The following is a 22,714-nucleotide window of genomic DNA, read 5'->3' on the forward strand; positions in this document are numbered from 1 at the left end:
TCCAGGGATTCCCTTATGACAGCACCAAAGGAGGATGTTCACCTTTGACCTTCTTGGGATAGGAAGCCGAGAGGTTAAAAAAGGTCCCTCCCACCTCCACCCACCAGTGGTTTTCTCTTATTTTGGTGATGAAGTCTCCAGTATCTATGATGCATGATTTTGCACCCATGGCATATTCTCTCAATATTATGTCAAGAAAGACCTTAATATTTGACAAAATAGAATATCCTGCGCCTACCCGCCAGTTCATTTTGACACTATTGGAGCTGTCGCTGAGGAACAATTATTTTGTGTTCCAGGGACAGTTCTATTTGCAGATGGTGGGCGCGGTGATGGGGTCCAGCGCCGCGCCCACCTATGCAAATATATTTGTACGGTCATTTGAGGAACGTCTTGTCTATGTATCTCCCCACTTCAATCAAGTTTTGACGTGGTGGAGATACATAGACGACATTTTCCTCATTTGGACTGGCACCATGGATGCACTGATGGACTTTCATGTATTTTTTAACTCCATAGACAAGGAGATCCAAATTTACATTAACGGCATCGGTTGACCGGGTGCAGTATTTAGATACTCAGGTTTATGGTTCAATAAGATTTTATTATTATTATTATCAAATACAAACATAAGAGAACATCCCAAATTGCAGTATACATACCGCATACAAAGATACATTGCGACATGCAATCATGAACAGCAGTACAGCATAAAGGACAAGGTATAAGCATGTATCTGTATCTGTATAACAAACAGTCAGCTGACAAAAAGTCAGAGGAAACAAAGGCCCTAAAGGGCTTAATAAGGCCTCAAACAAATGATGTATAGGCCAATAATTCTAGACAAACTTGACATAAAAGGGGGGAAGACAGGGTGACACACAAGAGGAGGGGAGGGGGGGGGAGAAATCATTAGATACTCAGGTTTATATAGAGGATGAACAAATACACATGGATTTGAATATAAAACCCACTGATAAGAACACATTACTGCATTTTGCAAGTGGACACCCAAGGAGGATGGTAAATTCTTTACCATTTAGTCAAATGCTCAGAGTAAGGAGAATAGTAGACACGGATGACAATATGAATCAGGCACTAAGAAATATGGAGCAATCATTTGTGAATAGGGGTTATCCCAGAAATTTGGTGAAAAGACACGCGGACAAAGTAAGAGGCATGTCCAGAGAGGAACTGCTAGTTACTAAACCAAAATAGGTTAGTGAAAGGTTACCTTTTGTGTCATCCTATAATGAGCTGAGCCTAAGCATAGAACGTATAGTGAGGCGCCATTGGGGGCTATTGAGCAGTGGTCACCCCACTATAGCGGCCTTTAAAGAACCGCCTATGATGGCATACAAAAGAGCAGGGAATATTAGGGACAAAGTGGTGCATTCCAAAGTCCCTGAAAAAAGCCAGTTAAGACAAACCTTCTTGAAGACGAGACGTACAGGATGTTTCCCATGTTTGGGGTGTGTGAACTGTAAGCTTATGCATAAGGGGTCAGTATTCACACATCCCAAAACAGGAGAAACATTTAACATTAAATACTATCTCACATGTGACTCATCATGGGTAATTTACGTGTTATGGTGCCCTTGCAAAAAGGTTTATGTGGGTGAAGCCACGCGATCTGAAAACTAGGTTAAACAACCATAGACAATCCATCAGAAATAAAATAAAAGATCTGCCGGTGTCAAAACACTTTGCGGAAAAGAATCATAAAGAAAATGATTTGAGATTTATGATCTTGGATCATGTTAAACCGTTAGAAAGAGGAGGGGATAGGTTAACTGTTTTAAAGAAAAATGAACTCAGATGGATTTTTTTTTGGATACTTTGAAACCTAAAGGATTAAACGTCGAGTTTAGGGTAACAGGGAGGATGGTGGGCTGTACCCCCCCTCTTTTGCCTGTTTTCTCTTGTGTCCAGAATGCTGTATTGGGTGAACCCTGTGGAAATTATGCTGATCAATTATGCCACAATACGATTTTTTATGTTGTTATATCATTTGAAAGTATCATCATTAACCTATCTTGCTGGGTTGGTAATTTGGTTTGTAGGCAGTAACAGGAAGAAGGAGGATGTCAGATAGAGTCATTGCCCAAAAGATTGCCCTGTTGTAAAATGGCAGAAAAGGCAAGTGAAGTGATGCTGGTGTCTGACGGCGGATTCGCGGGCATGGGATGCGCGCGGAGCGTGCTGACGCAGTACACCAGACGTCACGGCGCTTGGTCTCCGCCTACTGGTGACGCACAGCGGTTATGTACCGCCTAACAGGAGGGGAAGGGCAGACACATGCGCATTGGCGAGGACTAGACGCAGAGAATTGCCGTGCATCCACACGAGTTAAGACGCCATCCACTTGGTTTATTTCATAAACCCCCAGCAAGGTATAGATGTTAATGCATTTTAATTGCACCATGCACTTTATTATTTGCACTTTACATATGCACTATGATTATGAAAACTGTAAATGGATAGTATGGCTACAACACCACAGTATATATAGAAGATGTTTGTTAGTCTGTGTTTACATTGATACGTGGTGTAAATGAATGAATTGTAATACGTCCACAAAGGGGAGTGCACTATTTTTGTATTGGTTGATGAACTAATTGGTAACAACCTTATCATATATTTATATTGGCACCACTGCACTTTATGTTTCACCTGACTTGAGTTCTGTGAGAGAACCGAAACGTTGTCACTTGATGTGTGAATAAAAGAGCACATTTCATCTTTTAAGGATAGAGATAGATAGATAGATAGAGAGATAGATAGAGATAGAGAGATAGATAGAGATAGAGAGATAGATAGATAGAGAGAGATAGAGATAGAGATATATAGAGATAGAGATATATAGAGATAGAGATATATAGAGAGAGAGATAGATAGATAGATAGAGAGATAGAGATAGAGAGAGATATATATATATATATATATATATATATATATATATATATATATATATATATATATATATATATAGAGAGAGATAGAGATAGAGAGATAGATAGATATAATACACACACACACACAGTACAGACCAAAAGTTTGGACACACCTTCTCATTCAAAGAGTTTTCTTTATTTTCATGACTATGAAAATTGTAGATTCACACTGAAGGCATCAAAACTATGAATTAACACATGTGGAATTATATACATAACAAACAAGTGTGAAACAACTGAAAATATGTAATATTCTAGGTTCTTCAAAGTAGCCACCTTTTGCTTTGATTACTGCTTTGCACACTCTTGATGAGCTTCAAGAGGTAGTCCCCTGAAATGGTTTTCACTTCACAGGTGTGCCCTGTCAGGTTTAATAAGTGGGATTTCTTGCCTTATAAATGGGGTTTGGACCATCAGTTGCGTTGAGGAGAAGTCAGGTGGATACACAGCCGATAGTCCTACTGAATAGACTGTTAGCTGCTTTTTTCTTGCCATAATACAAATTCTAAGTAAAGAAAAACGAGTGGCCATCATTACTTTAAGAAATGAAGGTCAGTCAGTCAGCCGAAAAATTGGGAAAACTTTGAAAGTAAAGGACTATTTGACCATGAAGGAGAGTGATGGGGTGCTGCGCCAGATGACCTGGCCTCCACAGTCACCGGACCTGAACCCAATCGAGATGGTTTGCGGTGAGCTGGACCGCAGAGTGAAGGCAAAAGGGCCAACAAGTGCTAAGCATCTCTGGGAACTCCTTCAAGACTGTTGGAAGACCATTTCAGGGGACTACCTCTTGAAGCTCATCAAGAGAATGCCAAGAGTGTGCAAAGCAGTAATCAAAGCAAAAGGTGGCTACTTTGAAGAACCTAGAATAGGACATATTTTCAGTTGTTTCACACTTGTTTGTTATGTATATAATTCCACATGTGTTAATTCATAGTTTTGATACCTTCATAGTCATGAAAATAAAGAAAACTCTTTGAATGAGAAGGTGTGTCCAAACTTTTGGTCTGTACTATATATATATATATATCACTGCACAGAGTAAAAATTTACTGTAGATCTCCATTGCAGTTCATTCCCCAGAGATTAATGGTTATGATAAATAACTGTCTTCGGTATGTCTAAGATATATGTAAGAAGCAGAGCCAAGCTGACTCCACTGACGCACAGCATGCACATCAACGTTGAGGTAACCAAAACTGTACCTTTAACATCATACCGGTCCAGGACAAGCTCAGGACCTTGTACCAGGAGGTGTTGCTATGAACTCCAGGGAGAAGAAGAACCCTCCTTACAAAACCAGGCCAACCAAGAAACCACCTGACATATAGCTTCAAGGTCAGAGGCAGTCTTATGGGTTTCACAAGACCTAGTTATATGGCACTAGCCAGGGGACACAGGAATTATGGCGTGGAAAGAGATTACAGGAGCTGTGCAGCGTACATAGCTGCAGCTTATATGTGTGAGCATGGCAGCAAGTTTGAATGTGGACAGAGGAATGCACACAGTCTATTGACATTTTGCAGCTCCCTGGGTTGGCGTGCAGTGAGGGGAGTCTGCTCCTCCGTAGTGACAAAGGTGCCCTTGATGTAATTAGTATTAGGTGCAGGGAAGGCAATGTCCCTAATATTTGTGACACCAACACCCATGGGTGCAAATAGATTGAATAGCAGAGTGGAGTTTACTGAAAATCACTTGTCTTGTTGTAGGTATACTAATTTATTGCCATAGAAGGAATTTACAACTAGGTTGGTGCTGCCTCCTACTGTAACAGGTTGGGGTAGGATCTTTACTAAATTTCAGTGCTCTGGTCACAATGTTACTTTAATTTCAGGCTGACCCATACTATCTCCAGGTATAGAATATACTATACCCTATAATTCATATGGCTGGTATACATATATGTCTTGCACTCCTTGAATTTCTTACCATTTCCATTAATATTGTCTGCATTGTTCATGGAGGAAATGGCTCCAAATAAAGCTTTGAGCTAAACTGTAGATCGTGGATATGCACTGTAGGCTACTCCAGTTCACTGTATGCTAGTAGAGTCCATTAATTGAACTACCACTCATCTCCACTAGGTTTTCCCTAATCATTCTGTCACACTGGGTCACTTACCTGAGGTTCTTCACCTTTGGACCCCTTTGGGTTGCGCATTAGCTTTAACTCCCTCCCTCCTACCTTGCTGTTTTGTGTGTCAGGGCACTAGTACCACCTAGGGGTGACTGGGGTGCCTGTCTGTAAGGTTATCAGGTGACATTAGCTCACCTCATGCAAAACCTATATGCGTTTACCTTTTCAGAGTTGTGTACCGGTTAAGGAGTAGGCCACTGCCCAAATGCCATTGGCTGCAGGTCATGCCCTGAGGCAAGTGGCTGGAGCATTAGGACACAGGGCCCATTAGGCAATGCCAGACAGAAGCAATAAGCCAGGCACGGAGGCCATGAGGTACAGGGACCATGTCAGGAGTCCACTCAGTATAAATTTTCTTAGATAAAGTCAAGTCAGACATATTTTAGACAGGTTGCTAGACCTGAAAGATTTAAGTCTGCAACCTTGTCAATTCAATGCAGCCCGTCAATTCAATGTAGCCTAAATTATTTTTTATTTTTTATTTTTAACTCCACTGCCAGTCTCATTAAATAACCAGGTGATACTACCACCTGAGTACCCATTTAGATCCATACACATTCTCAATTAAGTAATTGGATCTGTTGGGGCAATCCAGCTGGTTAACACACATGCATGGTTTACTTACCTAACAAATAGTTTGCATGGTTTACTTACCAATCTTGGAGTATGTGCTGCCAAAGCAAGCACCAATATTGTCATGCAGCTTTTGCCAACGCTTGCATACAGAGCATTGGTAAGGAGAAATGGCCAAATTCCAGCTGTTGACTTTCAGGTGCATTGAGGTGTGATCCTGCTGAACTCCACCAAGGAACAGCGGATCTAAGCTCCATGAACCCATAGCAGTCCATAGTAAGGTAACCACCAGCTGCATTACTCACTTCATGGGGGTTAAGAGCAAGCCAGGGAACCTCCAGCTTAGAAAGTACTGGCACAGCCGCTTATAGGGTAGGAAGGATCAGGATGCACCCACCGATCGAAGGCCAGGCCGTCAGAGAACCCACCTATAGGCTCCAACACTGCCCGGTGGGTTCTGGGCTTCTAAGGGACCTCTACCTCAATAGGTGTTAGCAAGGCTATTCGAGAACTGGAAGGAGAGGCCAGACACCCCCGATCCTAGTCCCAACCTTAGGCCCTGAAACTTCTTGTAGAATCTCTTCAACCCTAGAGCAGAGAAGTGAAGAAAAAGTCGGACCATTCTCGGTGGCGCTGGTGCAGTAAGGACTCGGTGCTCAGAAGGTACCAATAAAAGGTAATCTTTTTATTAATAGTCTACGCGTTTCGGGGCAAAACATCCCCCTTCCTCAGGACAATAAAACTTATTACATTAAAAACACAATGTTTCCAGTTGTTTTTATCTACTTAGTTTGGGCGCAATGTGTGCAAATCACATGGGTGGAGAGAGGGGGGGGGCTGGGGCGTGAGTGTTTTTCCCTGTTGCTAGGATACCAGACACTCCCCAGTGTTCAGTGGCCAATCATATTGTTTTTCAGGTTGGCTTGTGACGTCCTGTGGGCGTGGTATGGGCGGTGATTATGCTAGTTTGTGCAGTGTCTGTATGGCCTTATTCTGGGGACGGCATCTGGGTGACGCGGCAAGGAACGCCCCTCTATGATGTCAGTGGGCCGGTATTGCAGTGCAGCATATATATCACATGCGGGGAGGAGTGATGCTCGGCTGACGTGTTTGTCTCCAGCCTATCGCTGGTGTAAGTGGGCCGGTCGTTGGATGATGTCGTGGCTCCTAGGTTGATCTTTATTGGATCATGCTATAGCAGGCCAAGCCCATTTGATGACCTCAGTGGGCTGGTCTTTTCAATGTGGTATCTGGATGCTATCGGGGGCGGTGTTTGCGTGCGGTCATGTGATTTTTTGTGTCCGCCCGCAAAAAAAAATAAATCACGTGACCGCATCCGGAGCCCGGTGGGAACACACGGACCCCGGAGGGTACCCCAAGTCTGAACACCCTGAGGAGGACCTGCAGCCACTAGTGTGAAAAGAGAACCAGCACCTTCAGCAAACAACACCCCAAAAAAAGAAAAAGAAAATGGAGTACTTCTCACAAAGAACCCAACAAAGGAAAATCGCTAATATCAAGATTCACAGCGAAACAGACCGCAGAGCAAACTACGCCAATAGACGACAACATTACGGCAAGTTATACCACAGAAGAGACCAAAACTATGTGCACCTTGTTTCACACATTAGAAGATAACCTAAAAAGTGAACTCTTCCATGCTTTGGACGTTAGTTTCCTACAGATTTATTCACAAGAAAATATAGCCCCACGCGGACTTAGAATAAGCATTGCCCCCACATTCCCAGATGATCAGGCCTTCATATACGAATGGAATGACTATCTTGATCAATGCGCAGCAGGCCTAATGAGAATTATATCACATAAGAGAAATCTGTATTAAAAAAAACACATAGATAACAGAGACAACCATGAGGGAACTACAAGTTTTTTCTGACCACCCAGACTACGCAACAATGAACCATAACATAAGCAATAGAATCTACCAAAATGAACAAAACATTGTAGCTACCAAAGCAAACAAACTACAAAGAGATAGAACAGACAAACAACAAGGCAATTATAGACCACAACAACGGAAAAACAGCACATACCAAAACCCCGCAAGCACCATTCCAATCCAACATACCACAGACAGTACAGCACACGATCACAGACCTAAGCCTAACCACGAACATAGGAAAAATAGTCATCAGGAGGTTAGAACACGCTCTTTTACTAATCAAACATACAAGAGACCCTTTTCCAAAGACACCACAAACTCACAAGTCCAGAATAGCACCACATCATATAACAGCACAAGGCGCAAAGATCTCAGACCAACATACATTCCCATAACACCTCTGCAAGAATCACTAAAGACAAAAAATACAGCTTACACAGAAGTACAAAATAAGAAAGAGACCCATACCTCTCAACCTGAAAATAGCAAACGTTTGCTACCAATACAATCACATACAATGCTCTCCATAACCACACCAAAGAAGAACACTCAAACAAAAGATAATTTAGAATCACCGTATGTATACAGCCCAAAGACTGACAACATAGAACACAGTCCCCATTGTCCCACAAAGAAAGATTTAGACACGTCCACAGATGTTTCTAGAAAGATTCAAAACCCTAAAATCTAAGTATTTAGACTACAAAAAGAAAAACACAATGAGAAGAGAACAGGAGACAGTCACATTCACACCACTGATATCACTCAGTCCTCTGAATACAGAACACAAGGAGAACCATGCATCTGGCATATACAGCAAAATAAAGGACAGTACTCAACCTCCGTGGAACCCTACCCAAGACACTAACATAAACCTGTCCATCCTTACAACTCACCAAACCTCTATCACAAAAGATCAGATAGACATTACACCGCTTATTATCATAGACAACACTGTGGTAGGCACATCGGCCCTGGTTCCTTTTTTAGATCGTGCCAGACCCCCGCAAGTCAGATATACAGAACCGATTATTCACAAGGACACCATCCCCAAAAAATACCCCAACCAGACAGTCACCCCACAGATAACGGAATTCTGCAAGCCCACTCCCGGAAAGAGAAAATTCGAACCCGAGGCTGCAGGGGAGGACAACACCAGAAAAATAAAACCCACATAAAAAACAAAAAAAGAGACAGAGATGAGATACCAACAGTAAAAATCTTTAATCTCTCATCCTACCGAACCACGAAACAAGATAGTCTGCTACAAAAAGGATTATCTTTTTGCCCACTTCACAACATAGACCCCTTTCAATTATATTTAGACATCCAGAAATTTATAAAAAACCTGACCATAAAAACATTTTTCGAAGAAAACCGCAAAAAAACTGAAAATATTACACCTGCAGAAGTAGAGGAGATAGATACATATAAACATCAGGAAGTACATCCAAAATAAAGTTTTTTCCCGGTACACAGAGAAGGTCATTTCATACCTACCTTCTTTGACCTAATAACAGCAGATCTGAAAAAAATCCCACAAAAAAAGAACAAAAAAGACCCCCCACTAGCGGAAACCTAACACACTGTGAGACACGCGCTATGAAAACCCTAAAAAATAACGAGAGCATAATAATAATAATAATAATAATAATAATAATAATAATAATAGCCGGCTGACAAGGGGGGGGGCATAGTAATTCAAAATATAGAAGATTACGAAGCAGAATCACAGAATATCCTGAGCAACACTGAATACTACCGTGTAACAAAAGATAACCCATTCCCAGACATCATTAAAAGACTACAAAAATCTAGTAAAACATGCCCATGATCAACAGTACATAAATAAAAAAAGAAAAAAAAAAAAAAAACTTCCTTATCCCTAAAGCTCCCTCTAACCCATATTTCTACCATCTACCAAAAATACACAAAAACCCAGTTAAACCACCAGGAAGACCAATAATGTCAAAAACAAACTCATCCACAAGCAATATATCTCACTACCTTGATCTTTTCCTCCAACCGTACGTTCGCAATCTAACCAGCTACTTACATGACTCCAGGCAGCTCATTCAAGAAATAGAAAAAAATAAAATGGAAAGACACATATGGCCTATTGACCATGGACGTAACGGCATTATATTCTAATATCGAACACGAACTAGGTATCAAATGCGTGGAAACCACCCTGAGAAACGATAGCACTTTAAAACCACCACAAATCCAATTTTTATTAGACAGTCTACGCTTTGTCTTGGAAAATAATTTTTTCATTTACAATAAGACTACATATCACCAATGCCGGGGTACCGCGATGGGTACGAAGGTAGCACCGTCCTTCGCAAATATCTTCATGGGCCAATTTGAGGACACACATATACAGGAATACAGTAACACTCAAACACATTGTATATTATAAAAGATATATCGACAATATTTTCATTATCTGGGAAGGAGACGAACAATCCGCACAAAATTTTTGCGACAATCTAAATAAGACAACTTGGGGAATAACCTTTACGCCTAACTACAACAAAAACACAATAGACTTTTTAGACATCTCCATCACTACCAAAAACAATAACCTGACAACTAAAACGTATTTCAAACAAGTAGACACCAACAGCTACATCCACTACAAATGTTTTCATCATAAAAAATGGCTCCACAACATCCCTTACAGCCAATATAAGCGGATAAGACAAAATTACAGAGGACATCGACTTTATCCAACAGGCAAAAATCATCCAGAAAAGATTCATAGATTAAGGCTACCCGAAAGAAATCATAAAGAATGCCTACCAAAAGAGCAAAAAAACAAACACAAATAGAGTGCCTGAAAAACACCAAAAAAGAAAAAAACACAAGAACAGAAAAATACCCCAAACACCTTAATTTGATAACAATATAATACCTCAAAAAGGGCCGTCCAAGACATCCTGTCCAAACATTGGCATATTCCAAAAAGTGACCCATACCTTGAAAAATACCTCCCAAAAAAACCTGCTGTGACCTACAGGAGAGCACCGACCATAAAAAATACCCTAGCCCCCAGCAAAAAGAATACAAAAAAACCAATAGAACCTAAAAAAGAGCCAGTAGGCAGCTTCAAATGTGGGATAAAACGGTGCCTCTGCTGTAACACAATCACACGCAACAATAAGAGTTTCAGCTCAACAAAAAATGGGGCCACCTTCTCCATAAAACATCACCTAAACTGTAAAAGTAGCTATGTCATATACCTCATAGAATGCAAATGTGGACTTCAATATGTGGGGCGAACAACACAAGAATTACATTGTAGACTCAACCAACACAGACACAACATACAGAAACTCTGCCCCAAACAGCATCTCACGACACTGCGCCACAACACCAGAAAAAAGCAAACATACATTTAAAATCACACCCATAGACTTCATCCCAGATAACCCTTACAATAGGTTCAGCAGCCTTCAGAGGAGAGAGATCTACTGGATCTACCAGTTAGATACACTGACCCCATACGGTCTTAATGAGATAAGCGAGACTATTCTATAATCCCCAAAACATTTTGTGACTAAAGAAAGTACCAAGTATTCACACGCTGTTAAAAAAACACAATAACAGTAACATTATCATATTAAGGAGATGGAGATGACTATACAGGGAGGAAACACCATTACACTAGGCTCCCATGCTTATATGTCTGTGTATGTGTGTGTATATGTGTGTGTATATAGATATATATGTATACCATGCGTATGGGTGTGTATGTATCTATACACATACGGACCCTAACCGATCCATATGTATGCTTTTAGAAAAAACCTTTTTACAAAGGTGCTGATTGTAAATGTTTGCGCTTTCCCACATACACTCAGGTTGTTTTCTGTGGGTATAAGTATGCATATATCAGCCTTTTAAGTCTTTTTATATCAGCCTTTTTTAGCTAATTGTCTAGTAATTTAATCCTTTTTACCCTTTTCTATGTATTTAATTATTGATTTATCCATTTATCTATATCTATCTATATCTATCTATATCCATCTATATCTATATCTATTCATGTGTATACAAAATTCTCTTTTTACCTCCGATGACAGTGGATGCAGGAGCACACAGCAGTCACCTGACTATGTGGGCGGACACAAAAAAAAATCACATGACCGCACGCAAACACCGCCCCCGATAACATCCAGATACCACATTGAAAAGACCAGCCCACTGAGGTCACAAATGGGCTTGGCCTGCTACAGCACGATCCAATAAAGATCTGATGACAGTGGATGTAGGAGCACACAGCAGTCACCTGACTATGTGGGCGGACAAAGAATCACATGACCGCATGCAAACACCTCCCCCGATAGCATCCAGATACCACATTGAAAGACCAGCCCACTGAGGTCATCAAATGGGCTTGGCCTGCTATAGCATGATCCAATAAAGATCAACCTAGGAGCCACGACATCATCCAACGACTGGCCCACTTACACCAGCGATAGGCTGGAGACAAACACGTCAGCCGAGCATCACTCCTCCCCGCATGTGATATATATGCCGCACTGCAATACCGGCCCACTGACATCATAGAGGGGCGTTCCTTGCCGCGTCACCCAGATGCCGCCCCCAGAATAAGGCCATACAGACACTGCACAAACTAGCATAATCACCGCCCATACCACGCCCACAGGACGTCACAAGCCAACCTGAAAAACAATATGATTGGCCACTGAACACTGGGGGAGTGTCTGGTATCCTAGCAACAGGAAAAAACACTCACGCCCCCAGCCCCCCCCCTCTCTCCACCCATGTGATTTGCACACATTGCGCCCAAACTAAGTAGATAAAAACTGGAAACATTGTGTTTTTAATGTAATAAGTTTTATTGTCCTGAGGAAGGGGGATGTTTTGCCCCTGAAACGCGTAGACTTACTTTATTATTAATAAAAAGATTACCTTTATTGGTACCTTCTGAGCACAGAGTCCTTACTGCACCAGCGCCACCGAGAATGGTCCGACTTTTTCTTCACTTCTCTGCATACAACTTATCCTGACAACCACAACCACGGCAAGGGATACAGACCAGGGGCAGCAGACGCAGTCTTCTCTTCTCCGTAAACTGGACGGATAAATCCAGACAAGCATTTCGGAGGCATTGTGACCTTTCACAACCCCTTCTGGTAAGCATAATCAGTAGCATTTTTGTGCCTATATACTGTGCTGTAAGGTTCCACACACGAGGCGCTGCCTCTTTCTTTTTTCCTTCTATATTCAACCCTAGAGCAGGGAACCTCTGCATCTATCTCTTGTAGGGACAGGATGAACACTGGTGGGTGGAGGTGGGAGGGACCTTTTTAACCTCTCTGCTTCCTGTGCCAAGAAGGTCAAAAGGTGAACATCCTCCTGTGGTGCTGTCATGAGGGATGAGCTGGAAATAAAGTTATACTGCACAGAATATATACGTCTCCCATAGGAAAGGCCATCGGGTACAACCCCTCTAACCCCACCAAGAGTACAGAGCCAGGTTCTGAGACCACATCCTGTCTCTCAAACCCCACGCTGGGATCCTCTTCACATTTCAGCAAGGGGAATGCATGCTGCACTTCCAGAACGTATCTGCGTCCTGGTGTCTCTTCCGGCCCAGCTTCCCTGCCAGCTTTGACCTCTGCTCCAGCCCCTGTGCAATTTGGACTAATCCCGCCACACTAGGGGGGTGGTTGGTACTGCTATGTATGAATGCAGGAACAACTAACCACCCTCCACCGCAAGTTAACCAGAACACTTTGAAGCCTAATAGTTCCCAGGGGATCCCACAGCCATGGGAAGATAAGGAAACCCTGGGCTTAAAAAGGGCATCTGTCATCAGATTTGTACATATGAAACTGGCTAACCTGTTGCATGTGCGCTTTGCAGCTGAAAGCATCCATGTTTGATATGTGCTCATATTGATGAGAAAAAGGTTTTATTATATGCAGTTGAGTGTCTAGGACCAAGGCCAGGCAGGCGTGAAAGTTTTCACTACCTGGCCCAATCAATAAAGTGCTTAGGACGTGGCAGTTTGAGAGAGCAGGGCCTATGGGCTCTTTCACACGAGCAGATGCCGTGTGGGTAGTAATCCGCTGCGTGAAAGACAGCCAAGTCTCGCTCCCCACAGCAAAGACACTGAGCAGTAACATGATTGATAATGCTCTTTGCCTTTGTGACTTTTACTACAAAAATCACAATCCTGTTAATGCTCAGTGTCTCTGCTGTCAGGAGTGGGGCTTCGCTGTCTTTCACGCAGCGGATTACCCGCACGGCATCCGCTTGTGTGAAAGAGCCCTATAGGTGTAATGGCAACACCCCTGTTTCTCCTAGAGGTTTCTTAGCATATATTAAAACATTTATTTCAGCGGTGTGGGCACATAACATAGGACCAACACAGATGTTTTCAGCTGCCAAGCGCAAATGCAACAGGTCAGTTTCATAGGTACAAATCTGATGACAGATGCCCTTTAGCAGCTCCTAGTCGAGGCTTATGCCTAGAGGTACTTCCATGCCCATAGAGTTTTTTTTTTTTGTTTTTTTTTATTATAAAAGGGTGGGCCTACAGCACCACACACAATCCTGGAAGGTGTATTCCTGTCATTGGACAGGAAACCAGTACTATGAGGAGAAAGGTCCTTTTGAATGATCTTGGGAGTTCCTGTATCCTGTTCAGATGGGAGAATGTCTCTCATAGGTGCTGCCATAGGGCATAATTGCAAGTCTTGCATTTACAGTACATTGATATTCTGGCAGTTGGTAAGAATAGTGGGCTACATTTTGATAAGTGATTGGACAGGCCTATATTTTGGCACATCTACACAGTAGGTTTGGTGCTCAAATATGACCGGGATCAGCCTGTAAAACATGCTGTGTGTGTTGGCCAAATCTCCCAGGCCAACCATTGCTCCCCTGACTCGATAGACTTGCTGTATCATAAATTACTATGTTATGTGGCCATTGTCGTGTACTCACGAAAGTACACTGTAATAGCCCCATCAGAAGAGAACTGACTGCATCATAAGTTACTATGGTACAGTCAGTTTTGGTCAAGGGAGCTGTGATCGGCCCTGGAGAGGCAGTCAACACACGGACAGTGTTTACTGGGATGATCATGGTGGTTCCATCTGTCTCAAAAGCAACTAGTAGTTAGATAGGATTAGTAACTCTGCTCCATTTTGACAACTTAACATACTGGTATGAAAAAAAAAAAAATGAAAAAAACGACAATGAGCAATGGGAATGAACAGAGGCCTTCCTTTAAGGTTAGGGAATACAATGAAGACAATTCAAACTGCTAGAACTGCACATTTATTGAGTTTGCAACAAGAAAAATATTTTATAATTATACAGCTTACTGTCCTTTAGTCAACCTTTGCATAAATATTAGAAATTGAAAGTTTCTTTCTGCACATTTGGAGCTTGGAATTTGTAGGTGTCCTTAGTAGCTTCGGGTGCCAGTACAGCCATGTCATCCACCTCCTGATACAGAGAACAGAGAATCATGCACATTAAGGGAAGGAAATAAACTATCATATCTAAGCACTTAACCACAATGTCTCAGTATTTCATATTTATAGTAATGGACACAAGTATTTATCATATAGAAGAGATGCACATTTCATCATTGTTAGTTTAATGTCCAAGTTGGCACAAGAAGTAGCAAATTCCATCAGCTCCCATGGGACTATAATCTGATCAGACCAAAGTTAGAGACTACAAGTCTATATGCATTCATTCCTGACCATAAGCATAGCAGCTGCTATGGGGCCCTAATAAATAAGGTGCCCATCTCCACATGTGCAGTTAAAGGGGTTGTCTCACTTTAGCAAATCACATTTATCATGTAGGCAAATACAAGCTACTTACTAACTAAATTGTGATGTCCATATGCCTCCTTTGCCTTCCATTACATTTATAGAAATAATCAGTCAGCACTCTGGAAGAAGGAAGTGCTCATATCCTGGGTCGCAGACCCATACATTAAGTAGAAGAAGCGGACATGTTTGAAAAAGGCTGTTTAGCAGAACAAGTCACATCAGCCTATATTTCATTATGGCAATAAAGTTATGATTTATTAGCGTCAAAAAGTGAGTGCTGATCCACTTCTACTTCCATTGCATTATACATTGCTTGTTTTCCATGGTCACAACTAGAGAGGAGCGAATCGAAGCTTAACAAAGTGGAATTCGTTTAGAATTTCAGGAAAAATTAATTAGATTCACAACTAATGAGTTTCCTCGTGCTGATAAGGAATCACAATTTTCCTAAAATGGCGGCTACACGTGTGAGGACTGAGGGCAAGGAACTCTGGGAAGGCGGGATCACCCAGATGGACATGCCTGCATGCAGCCAATCAGCAGCCAGCCCTGTGATGTCAGTCCTATAAATACTTTTGTCAAGGACAGATCTAGATTTCCCTCCGAAAAGAGGGAAAAAGAGGGGTGGAGAGAAGCACACAATAGGGTAATATTGTTTATACAAACAAATAAAAATAGTGGAATTTATCCACACTCACCTTGTAGTGTTGTGCTTAAATAGGCACAACTCTACTGTGAACTTTGTAGTAGTAAGGTCTTTTATCCAGGGATGCAGCCGCAGATGGTTTATTCTTTTTGGTGGGGTGTCCACTCCCCCAAAAAATAAATTTCAAAATAAAAGAAGAAAGGTTTCTGCCTTCATCAGGTTTGATAATGATCCTATAAATACGTCAGCCATCTTACAGTCAGACATTTTCCAGCATTCAGAGTGAAGGGACAGATGTGTGAAGGCGCTAGGGACAGCAAGTAGAAAAACTACTGGGGGGGGGGGGGGGGGGGGGGGGGTTAAGACAAAAAACGATTTATAAAGTGCAGGTAAAGGATAGGGAGGAATCATTTCACAGCATCTTAGTGCAGGGAGAGACGTCAGAAGGCGCCAGGGACATTGATAGGAAAGTGATTTACAAGTGCAGGGAATGATTATTGGGGATCCAAATAGTCATTAGACAGCTCTGTCATTACAGCTTTTTGTTATTGGGATGCAAGTATTATGTTGAAAAGCCTTAGAGATTTATAGCTTAGTATCTTATTCAGTACTACAAGAAAAATATATTCTCCATTCACTTCTGCAGTTATTTCTGGTGAAAGCGTAAGGGGCATATTTCAGTACTATAAGAAAAATATTTTCACTGTTGCTGTGCTGTGCTATCTGGTAAAGCATTTACTGGCATATTGCTGTAGAAAAAAAAAATAAAAAACACATTCGCCAGTGCACTTATATGTAGAAAAATGTATTAACGTACATCGGTAGAAACATAAAAATATATTCAGCATTCACTGTTGCAGTTATATGCGGTAAAGCCTTAGTGGCGTATTTCTGTAGAAAAATAAAGATATATTCAGCGTTCAGGCACTGCAGTTATATGTGTTAAAGTCCTTTTTGCGGTATGGACAGAATTAAGTTTGTGGTGAAATTTTGTATTTACGTTTCACACACTGAGCGCTTATGTGACGTCTATAAGAGCGGCGCAGCAATACAGGCGAATTCACTATGCACTAACCCTGCACAAAAATACGAACCAATTTACACCAGCCCGCATCCATCTGCGGTTTTGCTTACTGGACACTATGGGGACTTCTCTGCAGCACAGAAACCGCGTCTCGCTCTTCCTGCGCGGACCTACTTCCTTCGCTACGGCCCATTCACTTCAGATCACTCCGCCGCAGTTTTTTTTTTTTTTTTTAAACAGTCTATAAGGCTCTGTTGAAAAGCCTTTAGTGGCGTATATTAGTAGAAAAAAGAAAATAAATCTTCGGCGTTCAGCGCTGCAGTTATATGTGGTAAAATCTTTTGTGACTTATTTCGGTGGGCAAAAAATTAAAATATTGTATTCAGCGTTCAGCGCTGCAGTTCTATGCGATAAAATCTCCATGATATCTATGAAAGTTCTGGCGCATGGGGCCCCTGTGTGGCTTCTACACACTTTAAAAATAATCCTCAACGGAGCGAATAGATGCCGGATGACGAGGAGTTTGTATTCAGCGATGCGGTTATGTGGTAAAATCTTTGTGACTTATTTTGGGGCAAATAAAGGTACATGACACTGCCAGCCTGTTAAAGGGAATTACAGCATGATGATACCACAATACATTTGATATGACATTTAGCAAGAGTTTAAAGTGCCCACATATAGCATATAGTGGGGCACTGCATCAAGATGAATCAGGCATGGATCAGCCAGGATTTCCACACACCAATGCCTGATACATCAGACTAGATCATCCATGGTGCCACACCAACAATTTGATATAAGAAACTGTTTCTTTCTGGCTACCTGCCTCAGCTACTATTCTGATGCTGTTACCCGCTTGATGCCACACATCTGATGCCAAGTGCCTCTTCTTTCCCCTACCATCTTCAGTGGGGTGTTGGTATTGCCACCCACCTCCACAGTATATCACCTTGCCACACTGTGGCCTTCTCCTAATGCTGCTGCTGCCACCTACAAACTGTCATTGGCCACTCTGTGGTCTCCTCATGCTACTTTTACCTCACCACTAGGTCATAGGTCCACTCTGTGGACTTCTCATGCTGTGCCCACCCTCCCCACTTCATGACTGGTCCACTATTTTGGCTTTTGGCCTGGCTGACATTTGAAACTTCTGATCTGTTAGAATGAAGGAAAAATAAAACGCACAACGGATCCTGTCTGCAGCAGCTTTAAGGCCTGTATGATACCATCAGAATTGGCTTGTGATTAGTAGCTAAAAGCAGGCGTGGGTACAAAACACAGAAGACATGCAAATATTCCATTCACTGCGTCATCTGTTTTGGACACACTCCTGTTTTTTTGGCATTAGCAATACTGATGGATTACTGACCAAATGCACAGAGTGAAGGCGAATGCTCCACAGACAGGATCCAGTTTTTCTGGGTTATTGTTCTGACGGATCAGAGAGTGGGGAAAATGAATCCGTGACGTCAACACAAACTTGACACCTGCTGACAACCCTTTCCACTCTGTCAGGGGGCTCTACTTGTATACGCGTTTAATATAACAGGTTCTGTACACATCTATGTGGAATCATCTACCTGTAAAGCCGAGTTGATACTCGAGTTGTTTGGTCAGTTTTTGGCCCCGTGACTGCCCAAATAAGTGAAGTGTGCAGCGATTCTAAGAGCGACGCCTGTCATCTGCATGTCATACGGACTCAGTATTATTTTACTACCAAAGCAGACTCCCTATGCAAGGCACAGTGTTCTACACCACTATAAAGGCTCTCAGCAGCCAGGAAATAAGTTTTTTTTAACGTAGTTTGCTGCGAATATACTCGGATCGAATCAAATTTTTCCAGAAAAATTCAGCCAACCAGCGATTAGAATTTTTTAAAAATTCGCTCATCTCTAGTTACAAACACCATGCAATCAAGCAGTAGGGGCAGTGCTTGCACACTATAAGAAAGCACACTAGCCTATCTGCACACAAGCGTTCCTGGTCGTCAGATAGGCCAGCACGTTTCCCTATAGTGTGCATGCGCAGGCACCGCTGGTTAATTGCATAATGTAATGAGGGGGGGAATAAAAATAAATCAAGCCACCAAAGGAGACCATATGGAAAAAACACAATACATTAGTAAGCGCCTTGTATGAACTTTCTCTACATGATGAATGCCACTTGCTGAAGTGAGAAAACCCCTTTAATGATATACACTACTCAGTTAGGGATATTCGGCTGTTTGGTGAAATTTAGGGAAAACAAAGTTCATGCTACCATATTATATCAGAAAAGTAGGGCATTTAACCAGTTGCCGCAACTGTAACGCCGAAAGGCATCATCGCGGCGGCTCCCTCAGGCTACGCTGACGCCGTTTGGCGTCATCTCGCGCGCGCTCACAGGAACGGAAGGTAAGAGAGTTGATCTCCAGCCTGCCAGCGGCGTTCGCTGGCAGGCTGGAGATGTGATTTTTTTAACCCCTAACAGGTATATTAGACGCTGTTTTGATAACAGCGTCTAATATACCTGCTACCTGGTCCTCTGGTGGTCCCCTTTGTTTGGATCGACCACCAGAGGACACAGGTAGCTCAGTAAAGTAGCACCAAGCACCACTACACTACACCCCCCCCCCGTCACTTATTAACCCCTTATTAGCCCCTGATCACCCCCCTGTCATTGATCACACCCCTGTAAAGCTCCATTCAGATGTCCGCATGATTTTTACAGATCCACTGATAGATGGATCGGATCCGCAAAACACATACAGGCGTCTCCCTGGAGCCTTCCAGGGGGGGTGATCACCCCATAATAGACTCCCTGATCACCCCCGTGTCATTGATCACCCCCCCTGTCATTGATTACCCCCCCTGTCATTTATCACACCCCTGTAAAGCTCCATTCAGACGTCTGCATGATTTTTACGGATCCACTGATAGATGGATCGGATCCGCAAAACGCATACGGACGTCTAAATGGAGCCTTACAGGGGCATGATCAATGACTGTGGTGATCACCCCATATAGACTCCCTGATCACCCCCCTGTCATTGATCACTCCCCCCCTGTCAGGCTGCATTCAGATGTCCGTATGATTTTTACGGATACATGGATCGGATCCGCAAAACACATACGGACATCTGAATGGAGCCTTATAGGGGGGTGATCACCCCATATAGACTCCCTGATCACCCCACTGTCATTGATCACCCCCCTGTCATTGATCACCCCCCTGTCATTGATCACCCCCCTGTAAGGCTCCAGACATTTTTTTGGCCCAAGTTAACGGAAATTATTATTTTTTTCTTACAAAGTCTCATATTCCACTAACTTGTGTCAAAAAATAAAATCTCACATGAAGTCACCATACCCCTCACGGAATCCAAATGCGTAAAATTTTTTAGACATTTATATTCCAGACTTCTTCTCACGCTTTAGGGCCCCTAGAATGCCAGGGCAGTATAAATACCCCACATGTGACCCCATTTCAGAAAGAAGACACCCCCAGGTATTCCGTGAGGGGCATATTGAGTCCATGAAAGATTGAAATTTTTGTCCCAAGTTAGCGGAAAGGGAGACTTTGTGAGAAAAAAAAATAAATAAAAAAAATAAAATCAATTTCCGCTAACTTGTGCCAAAAAAAAAAAAAAAAATATTTCTATGAACTCGCCATGCCCCTCATTGAATACCTTGGGGTGTCTTCTTTCCAAAATGGGGGTCACATGTGGGGTATTTATACTGCCCTGGCATTTTAGGGGCCCTAAAGCGTGAGAAGAAGTCTGGGATCCAAATGTCTAAAAATGCCCTCATAAAAGGAATGTGGGCCCCTTTGCGCATCTAGGCTACAAAAAAGTGTCACATCTGGTATCGCCGTACTAAGGAGAAGTTGGGCAATGTGTTTTGGGGTGTCATTTTACATATACCCATGCTGGGTGAGATAAATATCTTGGTCAAATGCCAACTTTGTATAAAAAAAAAAAAATGGGAAAAGTTGTCTTTTGCCGAGATATTTCTCTCACCCAGCATGAGTATATGTAAAAAGACACCCCAAAACACATTGCCCAACTTCTCCTTAATACGGCGATACCACATGTGTGACACTTTTTTGCAGCCTAGGTGGGCAAAGGGGCCCACATTCCAAAGAGCACCTTTCGGATTTCACCGGTCATTTTTTACAGAATTTGATTTCAAACTCCTTACCACACATTTGGGCCCCTAGAATGCCAGGGCAGTATAACTACCCCACAAGTGACCCCATTTTGGAAAGAAGACACCCCAAGGTATTCCGTGAGGGGCATGGTGAGTTCCTAGAATTTTTTATTTTTTGTCACAAGTTAGTGGAAAATGATGATTTTTATTTTTTATTTTTTTTCCTTACAAAGTCTCATAGTCCACTAACTTGTGACAAAAAATAAAAACTTCCATGAACTCACTATGCCCATCAGCGAATACCTTGGGGTGTCTTCTTTCCAAAATGGGGTCACTTGTGGGGTAGTTATACTGCCCTGGCATTCTAGGGGCCCAAATGTGTGGTAAGGAGTTTGAAATCAAATTCTGTAAAAAATGACCAGTGAAATCCGAAAGGTGCTCTTTGGAATATGGGCCCCTTTGCCCACCTACGCTGCAAAAAAGTGTCACACGTGGTATCTCCGTATTCAGGAGAAGTTGGGGAATGTGTTTTGGGGTGTCATTTTACATATACCCATGCTGGGTGAGAGAAATATCTTGGCAAAAGACAACTTTTCCCATTTTTGTATACAAAGTTGGCATTTGACCAAGATATTTCTCACCCAGCATGGGTATATGTAAAATGACACCCCAAAACACATTCCCCAACTTCTCCTGAATACGGAGATACCACATGTGTGACACTTTTTTGCAGCCTAGGTGGGCAAAGGGGCCCAAATTCCAAGAGCACCTTTCGGATTTCACCGGCCATTTATTACAGAATTTGATTTCAAACTCCTTACCACACATTTGGGCCCCTAGAATGCCAGGGCAGTATAACTACCCCACAAGTGACCCCATTTTGGAAAGAAGACACCCAAGGTATTCGCTGATGGGCATAGTGAGTTCATGGAAGTTTTTATTTTTTGTCACAAGTTAGTGGAATATGAGACTTTGTAAGAAAAAAAAAAATAATAATAATTTTCCGCTAACTTGTGACAAAAAATAAAAAGTTCTATGAACTCACTATGCCCATCAGCGAATACCTTAGGGTGTCTACTTTCAGAAATGGGGTCATTTGTGGGGTGTTTGTACTGTCTGGCCATTGTAGAACCTCAGGAAACATGACAGGTGCTCAGAAAGTCAGAGCTGCTTCAAAAAGTGGAAATTCACATTTTTGTACCATAGTTTGTAAACGCTATTTTACCCAAACCATTTTTTTTTTATCAAAGACATTTAGAACAATAAATTTAGAGCAAAATTTATATATGGATGTCGTTTTTTTTGCAAAATTTTACAACTGAAGTGAAAAATGTCATTTTTTTGCAAAAAAAATAGTTAATTTCGATTAATAACAATAAAAGTAAAAATGTCAGCAGCAATGAAATACCACCAAATGAAAGCTCTATTAGTGAGAAGAAAAAGACGTAAAATTCATTTGGGTGGTAAGTTGCATGACCGAGCAATAAACCGCTAAAGTTGGAGTGCCGATTTGTAAAAA

General features: G+C 42.0%; 1 protein-coding gene across 1 annotated transcript in view; it reads right to left on the bottom strand.

Moving 5' to 3' along the window:
- Positions 1–14,961: 14,961 nt before the first annotated feature.
- LOC121008766 (importin subunit alpha-5-like) overlaps positions 14,962–22,714 on the bottom strand; it is an 88,858-nt gene continuing 81,105 nt past the window's right edge. The window contains exon 11 of the mRNA XM_040441460.1: positions 14,962–15,057. Coding sequence (XP_040297394.1) covers positions 14,962–15,057 — 96 coding nt within the window. The remainder of the gene's footprint in view (positions 15,058–22,714) is intronic.

The sequence above is a fragment of the Bufo bufo genome, chromosome 7, assembly GCF_905171765.1.
Source record: "Bufo bufo chromosome 7, aBufBuf1.1, whole genome shotgun sequence".
Classification (NCBI taxonomy): Eukaryota; Metazoa; Chordata; class Amphibia; order Anura; family Bufonidae; genus Bufo; species Bufo bufo.